General features: G+C 40.0%; 1 protein-coding gene across 1 annotated transcript; it reads right to left on the bottom strand.

Annotated features, from left to right (window-relative positions):
* Nucleotides 1-1081: 1081 nt before the first annotated feature.
* On the bottom strand, nucleotides 1082-13189 carry slc17a6b (solute carrier family 17 member 6b; the record flags this gene model as incomplete). Its single annotated transcript, XM_080025058.1, has 12 exons — nucleotides 1082-1429; nucleotides 2140-2267; nucleotides 3568-3678; nucleotides 4070-4202; nucleotides 5061-5210; nucleotides 5386-5528; nucleotides 6136-6222; nucleotides 6351-6438; nucleotides 7877-7991; nucleotides 9877-9995; nucleotides 11287-11542; nucleotides 13116-13189. The coding sequence occupies 12 exons, from the start codon at nucleotides 13187-13189 to the stop codon at nucleotides 1082-1084; spliced, it is 1752 nt and encodes a 583-aa protein (XP_079881184.1).
* Nucleotides 13190-15759: the final 2570 nt, after the last annotated feature.

Raw genomic sequence — 15759 nt, 5'->3', positions numbered from 1 at the left:
GGCTCTTGTACCGATAAAGTCTTCTATTGCATAAAGCCTTCATAAGATCATGGATGACCATGGATCTCATTTAATCTCTTGGTCTACCAATGTCTAAATTTAATCTATAAACTCTTAAACATACTTTTCTCTCTAGTAATCTCTGTCATATACAGTGTGTTTAATTTTTAAACAAATGTTTCAACAATGTATTGGTACAACAAGACATTTTATGGCTTGACAGTCATTTTGAGCGTAATGTTGAGGATGGCTTTACTTGTGCACTACACTGCTGAGGTGTGACGGCTTGCAAAATGCTAAACTCAAACGATCAACTGCAGAGGTGCCGGGGTTACAAAATGGATCACACGTATCAAACATTTGACAGACATTTTTCTACCTTTTTACGCATGTGTAACCAAACATTCATCACAATCATTATGTCAATTGTCATATATCTCTGCACCATTAAGGACTGTTACACACGCACAGAAGCCGGTGATACGAATAAAACAAAAATCATCATCTTGTGCATTGAATGGACACACTACTCTGAGTGCATTCAGGAGCGATACATTACAATTTATATCCACAGAGTGTCTACTTTCTGTTCACAACGCTGTGCAGTGACACATTTATACACTGTTATGGCTGGCAAATTACTCTAAGTTAATTTGATAAATAGGTCTGTTCTGATGGGCAGCTCCTATGTAACCCTACAGGCTTCGGAGGGATCAAGAAAGCCTCGGCTGATGGGATGAAAATGTTCACACTTACACACAAATTGCACCCCAATAAGTATATCTATTATCAATATGCATAATAATACATTTACAGACTGCCAAATTGATATGTGTTACTACACCTCTATTAATCAAATATCTTTACATTTTTTATGCATTTTAGTCATTTTTACATTGAGTTGATACTTTTTTTAGATCTATTTTTTTCTAGAATCTGTGCAAACAATACAACGATGGATTGTAGTTTTCTTTAAGTTTCTCATTTGTTCTTTGATATTTTTTTTTATGACTTAACTGATGCACACTCAGGAAAAAATAAAGTCAACTCATGTGTCAGTGACTGTGTGTGTGTTTGTTTTCTAAGAGTATCCCTCCTGCTGCCTGTATCCGTAGCCTGCTCCCTGTGCCTCTTCCTGGACGTACTCCTCTGTCTTCTCCCAGCCTGAAGCCCAGCCTCCGTTCACCTCTGTGGTAGTGGTGCCGTACGTCTTAGCCGCAGCGCCTCCGAAGGCACCGTAACTCTGAGTGATGTCGCCCGTCTCCTCCGCCAGCTCGTCTTCGTCGATGAAGCCACACTTCTCCTCGCTGGTCTGCTCCGGGTCGGCCCACGGCTGCTTTTCCCCCGACGCAAAGATCCCGTAGAAGATCACTCCTCCATAATGCACCATGGAGGCGATCAGGAACACGGACTGCCACTCCTCTCGGGTCTACAGAGGAAGGGAGAGGAAAGGGAAATAAAAGTAATTTTTTTTTATATCCTTAAGGAAAGGCTTGGACATGTTATTGATGTCAACAAGAATTACTACAATGGCCAATAAGTAGATTCCATTATCTCCTAAGTATTGTTGGCCCAATAACACATTGGGTTACTTGTTCCATCATTACCATGAACATACAGTGTATACAAGCCTGCAACGGAAAGTACTCACTCGCTGACCAAATGCATATTCATTCGCAGCTGAAAATGGTCCCCAACAAAAGTGATTTCCTCCCGTGTACCCAGCTGTTTTATAAAAATAGTTTGACTTTTTAATACATGTAACAAAATATTTGTCACCCTGGTGTAGCTTGGAGACAGCAATTTAATTTCTCCTTTAAATATATATTTAATACAAATGTGTTTAAATATACTGCCATTCATTATCTTTGTATACCTCTTGTACTTGTAGATGCTTCTATGTTGGAAATACATTTCTAAACAGTTACATATGCAAACAACTACGTTATTACCATAGATAGTTCATAAAAAAAAAATTATAATGTGTTATAAACCATTTATTAAATATATATATTGTAAATACTGCTCATAAATGCTAAATTAGGGGACCTGCAGTGATCCCAATGTGTTTAGGGTCTTCTTCAAGACTTATTGAGCTCGTGAAACGATAGGATCTTACTGCCATGTTCATTGCCTTACCTTGTTCTTCGTCATATTACCAACAATGATTGGGCATACCATCCCAGACAGGGTACCCACACCATTAGATATGCCCATGAGGATGCTGGCATAGCGCGGAGCGATGTCCAGGTGATTGACATTAAAGCCTGATGGAGGGAGGGGGGAACATAACAATTGAAATACTGTCAATATGTGAGCTTTGTGAATTATGACGAGGCCTGGCAGACAGATTTTTAGTTGGCAAGTTGAGGGAAACAGTACACTGTCTGCAACAGTACTATCATGGAATAAAAGCAACAGGAGCATGACACAGTTGTAGATAAAAGCCGACCAAACGGTGATGCAGGAATAGGGAGCAACTCGCCGCACATCCTCCTCCTCCTCCCCCACTCTGACTGGCTGAATGAGTAAGTGTCCTCGCGAGCAGCCTCACACTGCCTGCCTGGCAAATCCCTCGGGAATCCTAGCACTGAATTATTAAACACTATAGGAGAGGGCTCAAGAACAACAGGCACGAAACTGATTTTGCAGACAGTCATGGACCTCTGCATTCTCTGTAACTGAGCATAGACATGAGGGGATCTGTTGAATGAATGAAAACGGCTGAAGGAAGCTGCACATTGGGCTAGTCAGTGAAAAACGTGTAACAAATAATATATGAAAACTGATTTCTAAACGAAGTCCTTAGCTATGCATTCAATGTTGATTTAAGCTCATCATCATTGCTGCTATAAACAACATGGATCTTCCACCTACTATTAAATAACAGCAATCATGTTTAGAATTAATATATTACAAATACATTTCAACACAGTTTATTATTGTATTTATGTATTTCAATACTGATAACTGCAAGTTCTGAAAATTTAAATCGTCTATCTTATCTCATCATCAGAGGGACTCTAGTTTATGTCTAATGGTCTCCAATTAATTTATACTTAAAACTATTCTTTTTTTGTTCTCGTTCTTGCAAACTGTAAGAAGAAAAATTGATAACCCCTGTCTTGTTTTGTTAGTATCGTATATATAAAGCTTCATCTAGAGAGTAGACATTTAGCTTAGCTTAGCATAACAACAAATGAGGATTAAGGTTGTGGTTTATCTTTTTATCTAACACTAAGCAAGAAAGCATATATCCCTTTCTCCCCAAAATGGTTCTTTTAACTAAGTGTTTTCAAAATTGTCTTAACAGTAAAACATTTTTGTGAAAGCTATTCCACATATAAACATATGTATGTATCACCATCAAATGTGGATTATTACGCTTCTCTTATACTCCCTTAACCCATTGGCCCTTCTGTTGAAAACAGCCACACTAATTAAGATTCAGAAATGTTACTCCCCGACAAAGCTCATATCATTTATACTACTTTCTATTATACCCTTGAATGTACATGTGTAGATCATATTCTGATTGAGTTTAAAGTGTCCTCCACTTGTACCAACCTGATATGGCAAATCCACTGAAGCCCACAGCCAGCACCAGAAAAGAGATGGCCACCCCTTTGCTGTGGGAATATCCTACCACCAGCAGCAATGTGGCCTCCATGCCAAATCCTGAAAGAGACAGACAGCAGGTCACACACACACACACACACACACACACACACACACACACACACATACACAAAAAGCCCAGGGCTGTTGGTCATTGCTGCGCCAATTTAATTAAGCATGATTCATGGTCTGCACTCAATTACATAAGTGACAGATATGAAATCAATGCGCAGTCACAATCAGTAAGCCAACTTGTGTGTAAGTATTGCACCAATAGATTTTTTTTCTACAAAAACATTAACAGGCCCATCTCTTAAAGCCTTAAAAATCTGTCAGTGAAGAGCAAAGCGAAAAGAGAGCAGCATGGATCGAACACTGTGAAGTAACACCCCGTAGCTGTGCAGAGCGAGGTGTGGGAAACGATATTTGGTCCTGAGTTCAGACTTCTCACCTCCACAGTTCATGATTTTCCTGACAGTGGTAGTCGTCAGGATGTTCCTGCTGCGTAGGTAGTCGGCCAGCTGGCCTCCAATGGGCACAATGATGGTCATCACCAAATGGGGCAGGGCAGACAACATGCCGACCTACAAACGCATATAGGAAAATCCACCATTATCAGTTGCAGAATAGCATTATCAATATGATCAGTTTATAAAACCTGCTTCGGGAAATACATCCTCAAAACCCTGGTACAGTGTCCCTCTATTGTTAATTTTGCCATCTTTAAAATGCTGTGTATTGTATTATTAGTGTTCACTTCATGGACACTACTTTTTTTTATTTCAATGTGGGCATTTTTGAGGGCCTCATAGCCGACACATTTCAAGTAAAAAGTAGTTCACTCTGCATTTAATTGGGAGAAATTAGTTGATAGTATTGGGTTAATCTCTGCATGAAAAATGTCTGAACTTGTTTATTTGTGAATATCTAAAATGGCAAACATTATGTTTTTAGGGTCTTTAAGAGGTCATAATATTGAACAGACAGGTTGCCATTTGATGCATCAAAAAGTAAATTTTCACCAGACGTGACTGTTTATCATTCAATTTATTTTATTCCATATGAAGCACTTTATTTATCTATTACAGGCAACCTATGTCACTTGACCATCAGTCCATCAAAAAAAAATCCATCAGTGTCAAATATCTGTCTGTGATAGCTGTGGCGATCTTGTGTAGCCTCTGTGACCTGACGCTGCCTTGTGATGTAACATATCCGCTCATGACAACAAATCACAGGCCACCAGTTTCACTCACTTCGATTTTGATTATGAATCATTCGGAGAGCAAAGTGTCACATGCTTAGCTCTACAAACGTCTGTTTCCTACACCCTAGTGTTGTGTTGTGTTGTGTTGTTGTTGTTTTTCCATAGCATTTGAATGGGTCAATTTATTGGTCATACAATTCATGCTCCAGGCTCGTCAGTTGTTTTGTAAGCTAACCTTGCTTATCTCGAAGCCAAACACTTCCTCAAAGTATGCAGGCTGGCTAATCAGCAGAAGGTAAAACGTCCAGCTCCTGCAGAAGTTGGCCACTATGATTGCATAGACAGGCATGGAGGTGAAGAACTTTTTCCAGGGGGTCTTGAATTTCTGAAAGAAGATTGATTTTTGGACATTTATATACGGTACATGAAATGTTTGATAGTGTCTCTTTGACAAAAGACGATGGATTCGGCTGTATAAAAGCAATACTGCAGCTTATGTTGGAACTTGTAGTAATTTGCATGACTTTCTTTAGTCCAGGTTGGTATCTGTATCCCCTTACCGCAGAAGGTCCCATTAGATTGGCACTCTCCCCAATGCTTTCCTCAATGTAGCAGCGTTCCTCCTCAGTGATGGTTGGATGTTCAGCAGGGCTCTCATAGGACACAAGGACCCAGAACATGTACCAGATGATGCCGACGACCCCTGAATATCACAGACACATCACACGCCAGCACATGAAATACTGCAGCGAAGTTTGACATCAGACAGACAGACACACACACACACTCAAACACACACACACACACACACTCACACACACACACACACACACACACACACACACACACACACACACACACACACACACACACACACACACACACACACACACACACAGACAATGTTCAGCAGCTACATCTTTCAAAAATGCCTGACAGTTTAAAAACCAGACAGGAAAGCTAAGTCCAGAGAGAGAGAGAAAGAGAGAGAGAGAGAGAAAGAGAGAGATGGTGGGTTATTGACACAACCAAACATTGGGAGAGGGATGTTAGGGGGGGATCAATACGATGTCTGCCTGGATAAATCCATTTGACTTTCACTGGACACACTGGATTGTCAAACTCTTTAACTTTCAACAAAGCTTAAAACCCCTTTAGTCTAACATATTTCAACACACACCCACACACACACACACACACACACACACACACACACACACACACACATATTTAATAACATATTTCTGTCTTCATTTTACCGCTGTGCAACTGACACACGCACAAACAATTCATGTTTCACACAATCTTACCATAGACATAGAACACTGAGGACCAGCCTGTGTACTGAACCAGGATCCCAGCCAGAGGCATGGCTATCACAGCACCAGCATAAGAGCCTGACAGACAGCGAGACAGGGGAGTAAAAGCGCTGGATGCTCAGACCTCTTAACGAACACAGTTATATATGCAATACATCAATCGTATAAACGCCCAACAGGAGAAATTGAAAAAAATAAGCATTTACCACAGAATGAGATGGTTGCCAGGCGACTCCTTTCCAGCGGAGGAGCCCACTTACTCCAGATGCCATGACATGCCGGGTAGGTCACTCCCTGAACACACCACATACAGAGAGTGGCTTTCAATTCATGCTGAGGGAACATGCAGAAACACTCGGCAGCAGAATGGAACTCTATGTTCTCTGGCCTTTTATTCAGAGCACTCAGTCTTCCTGATATTGTTTTGGAAATGTAGGCTATGTATTCACGTAAGGAGCGGTCGATGCTCCATGTCGGCCATTTTTGTCATGCAAGAAGCTAGTAGGGATGTTTATAAATAAATATATAGGTTTGTACAACGTACAAATGATGTGCTGCGTGTATACGTTGATTTGTACCAATTATTGGTGGATCCAACAAACGGTAATTAATTATCTAAAAGTTGTTATATGAATACGAACAAAACATCATTTGTTTCACTATATAACCATTTTAAACATCATAAAGGCATGAGTGCGTTTTTTGTGTCTGGATAACTGGAGTTAATGTGTTGCAACAATCTACACAGGAATAACTTTTCAGAAACGAACATGAACCAAGAGATATAATAACAAACAAAAATTAACATTTTCACCCTTGTAATTAACATGAACAAATACCGTGGCGATGAGCAAAGAGGAGCTGATGAGCTACTTGTTAAGCAGAGCAGCCCTGCAGCTATTAAGTGTTCATCAGCCACTAATTTGAACAAACTGTGCCGAGGTAAAATACAATCTGCACTGCGAGCAGGGCAGTGCAATATTAGATTAGTAGATTAGATTGATTTGATCTCTTCTCCACAGAAATGTGTCAATGCTATATCGTTTTGCCTTACTGTAAATGAAGATGGGATGCAACTTCTAACATGTCGGTGGACTACTGATAAAATATTATCTTACCATCATGATTCTGAGTTTGATACAATTTTTATCCACAAACATTGAAATGGAAAACCTTCAGCCAGGTATTCCCTAAAAATGATTTCCCATATACTGTATATAAAGGATGCCTTAGTCATCACTTTTCATTATGTCTGATATCTTTGCAGATGAACTGCAGTATCAGCTATCTGTATTTTTATTTTTTACTACAGCAGGCATATATCTGGGTGTCATGTCTCACCACAAAGCCAGAGCGTGTTTGCCTATCAGCATTTCCCTTTTCATCTATCTGTAGCAACAGCACTTGGCTGTTGTATCCAGGATACAAATTGTGAAAGCAAAACAGGAACTGGACTATCCCCCAAACACTGGGCTGTATTGGACTGGATCAATACAGCTTGTCTCACATTTCCTCTGGTTGAATATCCAGTGTGCAATACAGTCTTTCCCCTTTGCTTTCTCACAGAGTAAAATTCCCAGGAAGCCCCTTTCTGTGTGGTGTATTATTGCATATTCCCAGCGATTGATAACCGTAATTATAGAAACTCAAATCAGGCATATCCCGTTATCTTCTATTAAGGAGAATACAGTATATCAAACATGTTGTTATAGCCCTTGAGATGATCACTTACCTCCACCAGCCCTTGTAATATCCTCACAAAAATGACACAACCATAATGGACTCGGGCAGCATGGGGAATGAACATGTTGAGGATGGAGGTCAGGATAATGGCTGCACCAAATACCCTGAAAATGATGAGATGTATTTTAAACATTGCATTGTTATAAATAGCAACTAGGCTACCTTCATAATTATTTCAACTGAACCCCTGTCATTGACATATCGCTTTGTGCCATGAGGACAAGGGAACGTGCATTGAAATAGCCTATCAAATCAGATCAAATAGGCCTATGACATATTATTGGCCTAGAGGCTTTTGCTAATTACACTTCGCTTTTCTACATTTACATGAAAAATGACACATTTATATTTTACATGAAAGGACATTTGAAAAGATCTCTTTGTCTTTATCTGGCTTTGGAAAGAACAGCAGGATATAATCAACATTGCACCCAGCAGGAACATGCAGCGATGATGTTCGTACGTTGTGACCTCCGTTTCTGATTGACGTCATGAAAAAATATATCGACGCCCCGTTGCAGTCACCATAGATATAAATACAGCCACGCTGATGCTTGTGTGTCGCATAGCAACCGATTTCACTTGAATTAGACATTGCTTTCGATGCAAATCCAAAAAAGGCCTATTTATTGATTAAGCTTGGGATACTATTTCTTAACGCATTTTCGTTTATGACTTTGCCTATCATCTGGTTGTTAAAAAAACCTCACCCATTGTAGACATGGGCTACGGATTAAACACTTGGCCTATACAGGTTGCAAGGAATGCTCTGCAAATATGATGATATTTCATATTTGTTTTCGTTGTCAACGGAAGAAGGATGAACATTATTCATATTTTTTCGCATCCTATTATTAACCGCGAGGGAACAGCTGACCAAGTGAAACCAGGCGCCGGCGATGAGGGCCATACCATACATAAACACCGAGCTATTTCTCATTTCTGTCACGTTCTCCTGCCGCTCTCATCTGCGCGCGGGGGGCAAACCCTAATCCGGTTGGAACTACTGTTGGGCACGAGACCAACTGATTCAATTACATCCGCGTGTCAATCAACAGGACGAGGAAAATATTTTTTCAAGGAAAAAGGCCTACATTATAAATATAATATAAAGGCAATTCGAAATGATATAGCCTAGCAGGTAGATTACCAGGATGTGTGTGTTTTTTTATAAAATAGGCTATCGGCCTATTATTAGGCTACTATTAGGCTATTTCTAGGCCTATATTTGGTCAATACTTGCATTTTATTTTTTAAATTGTTAGGCCTATTAGTATGCTACAGATTTTGGCCTCTAGTGTTAAGGTTTAAGCCGAACCATTTTGCCTTTGTGGTGGCAATAGCAGGTCTGCCGATTAAAGTAGCGTAGACCCATTATCCATTTCTAGTAGCCTTGATTTCAACATTCAATCCATAAATTGGGCACCTTCTTAATATTATAGTGTAGCCTAGTGTCAGTGTAATAGGCCTATAACGTAGCCTAAGTGTGACGAATAACGCTCTGGCATTTCTCATGTGAATGAAAGGCTTTGGCGACAAGATTCAGTCTGGTCTCCACGCCCTGAGGGAGCGAGGGATTAGACCCGGGTCCCCGCAGGGAGCTCATTAACAGGTGGCAGAAAGCCCTGACACCGGGAGCTGCAGGCCTGCAGCCAGCCCGGTGAAACGAACACATGACTGTCTGCTGCCTTAATGTGGCGCTCTGCCTATTACTGTGCATTTTCATCTATTTCATCATTCAGACAAGAGTGACGCCATTGCTTTTGTTAAACCTGGCCTCGGCTGTGGCTGATTTATTTTATTTTTCCTTCATATTTTAATTAGATAAATCAATGAGCGCAAGAGGAACGAGAGTCACCAACTGTTCAAGGCATTCGCATGAACAGGGCAACAAATTATTTTTATATTTAAAAAAAATAATACAATAAAATCTGGCAAATAAGTGTCGTTTTGATGTTTTTATGGTGATTCACTGGGAGTGTCGCCTACCTGTTTGCTGCCAGCCTGGAGCATATGTATCCCCCCGGGATTTGTGTCACGATATAGCCCCAGAAAAACGATCCATGAATCAGCCCCACAGTCTGTGGATCCCAGTTGAACTTGGCTTTCTGAAGAAGAAGAAGAAGAAGAAGAAGAAGAAGAAGAAGAAGAAGAAGAAGAAGAAGAAGAAGAAGAAGAAGAAGAAGAAGAAGAAGAAGAAGAAAAATGTTCATAGAATGTTGTTAGTGATTAGTAGCTGTCACTATGAAGGACCTCTTGTCACATTCTACCTCTGCAGAGTACAGAGTCAGACAAGCTCTGATAAGTGTTAAAGTTTTAGAATATTTTATATTCCAAATCGTGAAAGTCCTAAATCACAACCATGATATGTCAACACACCAACTTAACATTTCTGAATAAGTTATTAGAAATGTTTCGATCATTTTATTTCATAGGCTACTAGCATCAAACTAAATGGCTACTAGAAAAACTCAATTTGTTCTGTTTAAGAAACGTTAAATATGTCAGCACCGTCAGATGTAAAAAAATAAATTTATATTCATATACATTTTGAAAATATTTTTTGTGGCCTCTGTCAGTCTTGGTGAATATTTGTGATCACTATACATCTCATGGGTCTAGCATAAATTGAGGGATAATTAATTTGTGTTTTTGGTGTCTGACGGTGTTGACACAAAATAAGGAATGGCAAGCTAAAAAGCCCATTTTGATAAGGAATTGCAAGGTAAAAATCGCATTTTGATAAAAAGGACAAAAGCTGGGAGGTTGTGTCAAAGCTTAGCTCATAGCTTAGTATCATAGATAGTATATAAAATAGTATATATATATATTAGTATATGTTGGATACATACTACATGTAATTTAATTTGCCTAAACAAAGGGTTTGTATTTTTTCAACATTGCACCCTGTTTTGTCCCACTTCTCAAGAATCACTGAAATATGTGTGTGTGTTTTAACATAACACATATTAACCAAATTATGCAAACACATAGGCATTTGATCAATTTAAAACCATATTACACTGAAAGAGCATTGTATGAAAACCTCTGACATTATAAATCAGGATCAACTCTCTGGCCCATAAACGACTCGTGAGTCGTGCATGTTAACAAAATGTTGTGGGCCAGAGGATTTCTGTCTTATTTACACTTATATTTTGGAAATCAGCAATAGGCCTATTATTGGGTAGAATAGAGGTTTTGGGTGATTGCATGACCTTATAAGACGATAGGCCTTACACATTCTGTATCGTGCGCGAAGGAATTAATTATTATCTTTCTTCCTTCCATTTATTTTGCTAAAATAACCGTCAATTGTGTGTCTTGAGGCATGAAGTATGCGTTTTGTTTTTTGGGGGGTCTCTTATTGTAGGCCTACGTCACGAGCGCTCGCCACACCTCTGTGATGATGATCTTGCCATCCTGGTGGATGGTGCTGTTGTTGACCATGCCCACTATGGCCACGCCCAGGTTACACCGGATCCCGAAGGAGATGCAGAAGCCCATGCCGCTCAGGATGGCGATGATGTAGCGACGGGGCAGACCGCAGCACGTGCAGTCGAGCAGCGGGGGTTTCTTCTCCGCGGCCTCCCGGGGCCGCCCATCCTCCGTCAGCTCGATCACTTCCCCGGTCTTCTGCTTCCTCTCCATCACTCTGCAACAACAGCCATGTGAGGACAATGTCTAGCAAGTGTCTCATTCTAAAACCACATCACCTGAGATGAGTTCTAAATGTGAAACACCTCATGGTGTAGGCTTAGGAGGCCCATCTCTTTGCATGTTGCGTGGAGATCTTATTGTGGGATATCGGATATGGGCTGGATAGCCTACCTGGGAGCCTTAGTTGTTTGTGTACCTATCACAGATTTGATGTCATTTTAAGTGGAGAAAATACAGTATAGGGTAGCGTAAACCAACCAGCTGCACTTAGGCCTTTGGTGAGGCCTACATGGGCATACAGTGCTTTCTTCCTCGGGAAGAAGATGACTCAAAAGACACGAACGATAAATTAGGCCTAACACGTGTATATTATTTGCGCTTTAGAAAAACAATTATGCGAAGAAAATAAATAACCAACTTGGCCTGCGGAGCCGAGAACAGGCGAACGTGTCCCTGACTGTACCGCATTGCAGCTGCCCGCTCACTTTCACACTCATTAGCATTCACGGGACCGACCAGCGGCTCCTCCAGACGCACGTCGGTGGGCATTCCTTAGGATTTTTTATATTCAGGAATGTCACATTTATGCTACTCGCTACACGCTGTTTGTTCAAATTCAAGGTGCAAAATATAATCAAAATCTAAACATTTAAAATGCGCGTTTCTACAAAAGGATACAAAGCAATATGACTAATTAATTCTTAAAGGAATATAGTCGAATTTAACACAAATTGATGTTTGACCTGCAGTGAAATCAAAGGTCTTATTTTTAGCTATACGCCTGAGAACAATAGCCTACAGAAATGCGTTTTTCTGATTCTGTCATTGAAGTCAAACATCAGTAGGCTTAGGCTACATTTTAATCAAAAGCCAAAAACATCTGCTCTAAAATGCTTGAAAGAAGAAAAAAATGTAGGCTAGTCAAGGGAATACTCGAATAGGCTACAACAGGAAGTGTAGGCATGCAACATTGCATTAATGTATTTATTAATTTGCTGATGCAGAAAGCAGCAATGTGTCTTATAGCTTGGACACCTCCATATGAACCCTGTCGGTTGAACTTGATGTCTTGAGATTAATTTGAGGCAAATGCTGCGGGCCTGTCTTTCCCGCCTGCGTCACTGGCTTTCAAGATAAAATATGAAATGTATCATCAATTATGAATGAATCTTAAAAAATTCGCACGTGGCCTTCACGTCCTGTTTAACCTATCTGCTAATGAGATTTACGTACAGGCCCCGCATCGGGATGGACTGACTGACTGTGACACACACACACACACACACACACACACACACACACACACACACACACACACACACACACACACACACACACACACACACACACACACACACACATTCGATTGCATATTTTTTTCCACGCTCCTAGAGGCGTGACTAGAGATCCTTGTAAGTTGTAGCCTACAACAATTTTGGGTGACCGGTAGACCTACTCACACACACAACCCTGACTCTTGATTAAAATCAAAGCATGTTAATAATCACGAGGAAATTATCACACGTCAATCAGCATGGAAAAAAGAGACAAGAAACGCATGTCCTTACCTGTGCATATGACCCAGGGCCTTCCCCGCAAATTCCTTCACCCCCGCCGTGGCTCTCGTCTTTACGGACTCCATATCCAATTTTCTATGTGTAGGCCTATTTCTCAATATTATTTTACTGCTTAATCGTCATGGTACGGCGCAGGATCGCCGACTGCAGCGGCTATACAGGGGGAAAATAACAGGCGAAGTTGTAACAGATCTGAGTCCAGGGAGGCGACGATCCAAACGAACGAATCTTAGCCTACTTTTTTTAACAATAAAAGACCTAAAACGAGTACTCCCTTCGTGCAAAATGGGGATCAAACGAACTGGGCGCCAGCCTCATCCAGCACCAACTCCTCCCCTGCCTGGCGTACAGTAGCCGCGCCGAGTGCCATCACGACGAAAACAAAAAGGCGTGAAAGTGTCTGCCAGGCAGCGTCGTAGAGCGGAGTGGACCCGCAATCAACGGAAAAGAGAGGGAGCGAGAGAGAGAAAGAGAGAGAGAGAGGATGAATAAGGAAAAATGATGATTAAAAAATGGCAGATCAAAGTTTAGAAAAGCGGGAGTGGGTGTTTGGAGTGGCTTAAATCAAAGAGGGAGTGATACTGTATCGTGTCTCCTGTGGAGAGCGCAGGTTCGTCTGACGTCGCATTCAGCACCGAGGTCAGCGACAGCAGTTTGGCGTCCAGAATCTGGCCAGCTGTTCAACGCAAAGGAAGGCCAGAGTGAAATTAAAGACACCCTAATGTTTAAATATGAGTCTGTTTCTACTGTATACTATAGCCAATTTCACGAAACATTAGAGGGAGATGTTAGTTCAATCGGTTGCTATGGCCTATGTCATCATAGCTTAAATGAAGTGAGAATTGCTTAGCCTAAAACTCAATTTCGATTAACCTATATATTTTTTTTATTTTCCGTTTTTATGCTTTAAACGTATTACAAAAATAAAACATGGACAGTAAAACCCCATGTATGAAAGCTGCATCTCTCGCGAGGGCGGTGCTATGGAAACCAAATGAGTAGGAGTGGATTTCCCCCCCACCTCCCCAACAGGCTCCTCTCTTTCACGTACGAATTCATCAATAATTGAAATGTCTCCCCTATCCTCATCTCCCCGACAACCACATCTTCCCAGGGAGATAGCAACCAAAGTTTTAACCTTTTTATTTAAATATTTTATGAGATTTCACTGATACGTCAATGGAATACTATTCTTACTGCAGGTTTTGCAGACTAAATCTAGCCAATTAATATAATGCTACAACTATGGCTACTGGCGCATAACACAAACTGAAATATTAATAATAGAAATAGAACTAAATAATCACATTAATAAAAAATTAAAAACATTTAAGATATGGATCTTAGGTGTGCGATTATAGGACAAAAGAAAAAGGTGTAAAGCGATCAGTGCCTTTCTTGCCATTTGTTGGTATGGGGCACCACCTGGTGGTCACACATGACACTGTAGGCTGTTATTTTCTCACATTTGTTTTTCAATCTATGATTAATTATTCTGATCTTATTGGACCTGAGTTTTTCTGTTAATTTGTGTTTGTTTTATATACACTTATGTTTTTCTTTGCACTTTATGTGTTGCTTGATCATGTCTTATAAATGAGTTACTTTTCTTGTTTTTCCCCATAAAGTCACCTCTCACTCAAAATTGGGTTTTGTTTATTATTTTTGCATTTCACTTGGATATTTGACCTGTGCAGAATAAAGGGTTTTCACTAGCAGGCTTTATTTCAGATTCAGCTGCTGAGGGGAAAAGTTTCCATGTGCTCAGCCTGAATCTCAGTTTAAGATAATGTGAGGAGAGGATTTTGGGACATCTGGTGGTGGATAAAGTACTCAAGTCTGCAATACTCAATCACAATTAAAGGTTCGGAAAAAAATCTTAAAGTAAAAGTACAGATGTTATATCAGCAAAATGTTCTTGAATGATCAAAAGTTAAATTATTTATTCCGAAGTATGCCTCCTTTAAGAGTGTTATGGAATATTATAAGATTATATTATCAAAATATTATCAAATTGTATCAGAATGAATACAATAGAGCATTTCACTTTTCTGGTTCATCAAAGTTGAGCCAAGATTAAAGTTCATTTTGATTCATACTACTGCTATACGTAGTGCTGCATCATATCATATAAGCATATCACATGTGTTTATGTATAAAGTAATTTTTAACTATATGAAATTGTCTCATGGTCATTCAATGGTGCTAGAGTAGAAGTTTTAAGTAAAATAAAACACCCCAAAAAAGTACAAGTATGTCGAAATGTAAAAACGGTATCGTAGTAAATTGTCACAATTCTGTACTGATGTCATCACAACTAGTTTGGAAACCAATTGAAGTCTAATGTGCAACTTATATAGGGAGAAGTACTGACAATTGAGTGTCGTGGGAGACAACTTGTATACACGCTTTTCAAATCAACAATATTGACATATTCAACTATTCTGAATTTGTCAATAAGTACACTGTTTTCAAGTGTTTTCACCTGTCAGATCATTTTGACTTGGTATCCAGGTTTCAGGTACTGTTGTAGCCTATAGAGGCTATGAGCAAATGAAACTCACACTACAATTAGCTATTTCTTCATTTATTGCACATATTAACAGCTTTAATGCATCTCTGTACAATAGGCTAC

The sequence above is a fragment of the Ammodytes marinus genome (genome assembly GCF_949987685.1).
Source record: "Ammodytes marinus genome assembly, chromosome: 1".
Taxonomy (NCBI): Eukaryota; Metazoa; Chordata; class Actinopteri; order Uranoscopiformes; family Ammodytidae; genus Ammodytes; species Ammodytes marinus.
This window is presented reverse-complemented; position numbering and strand designations above follow the sequence as displayed.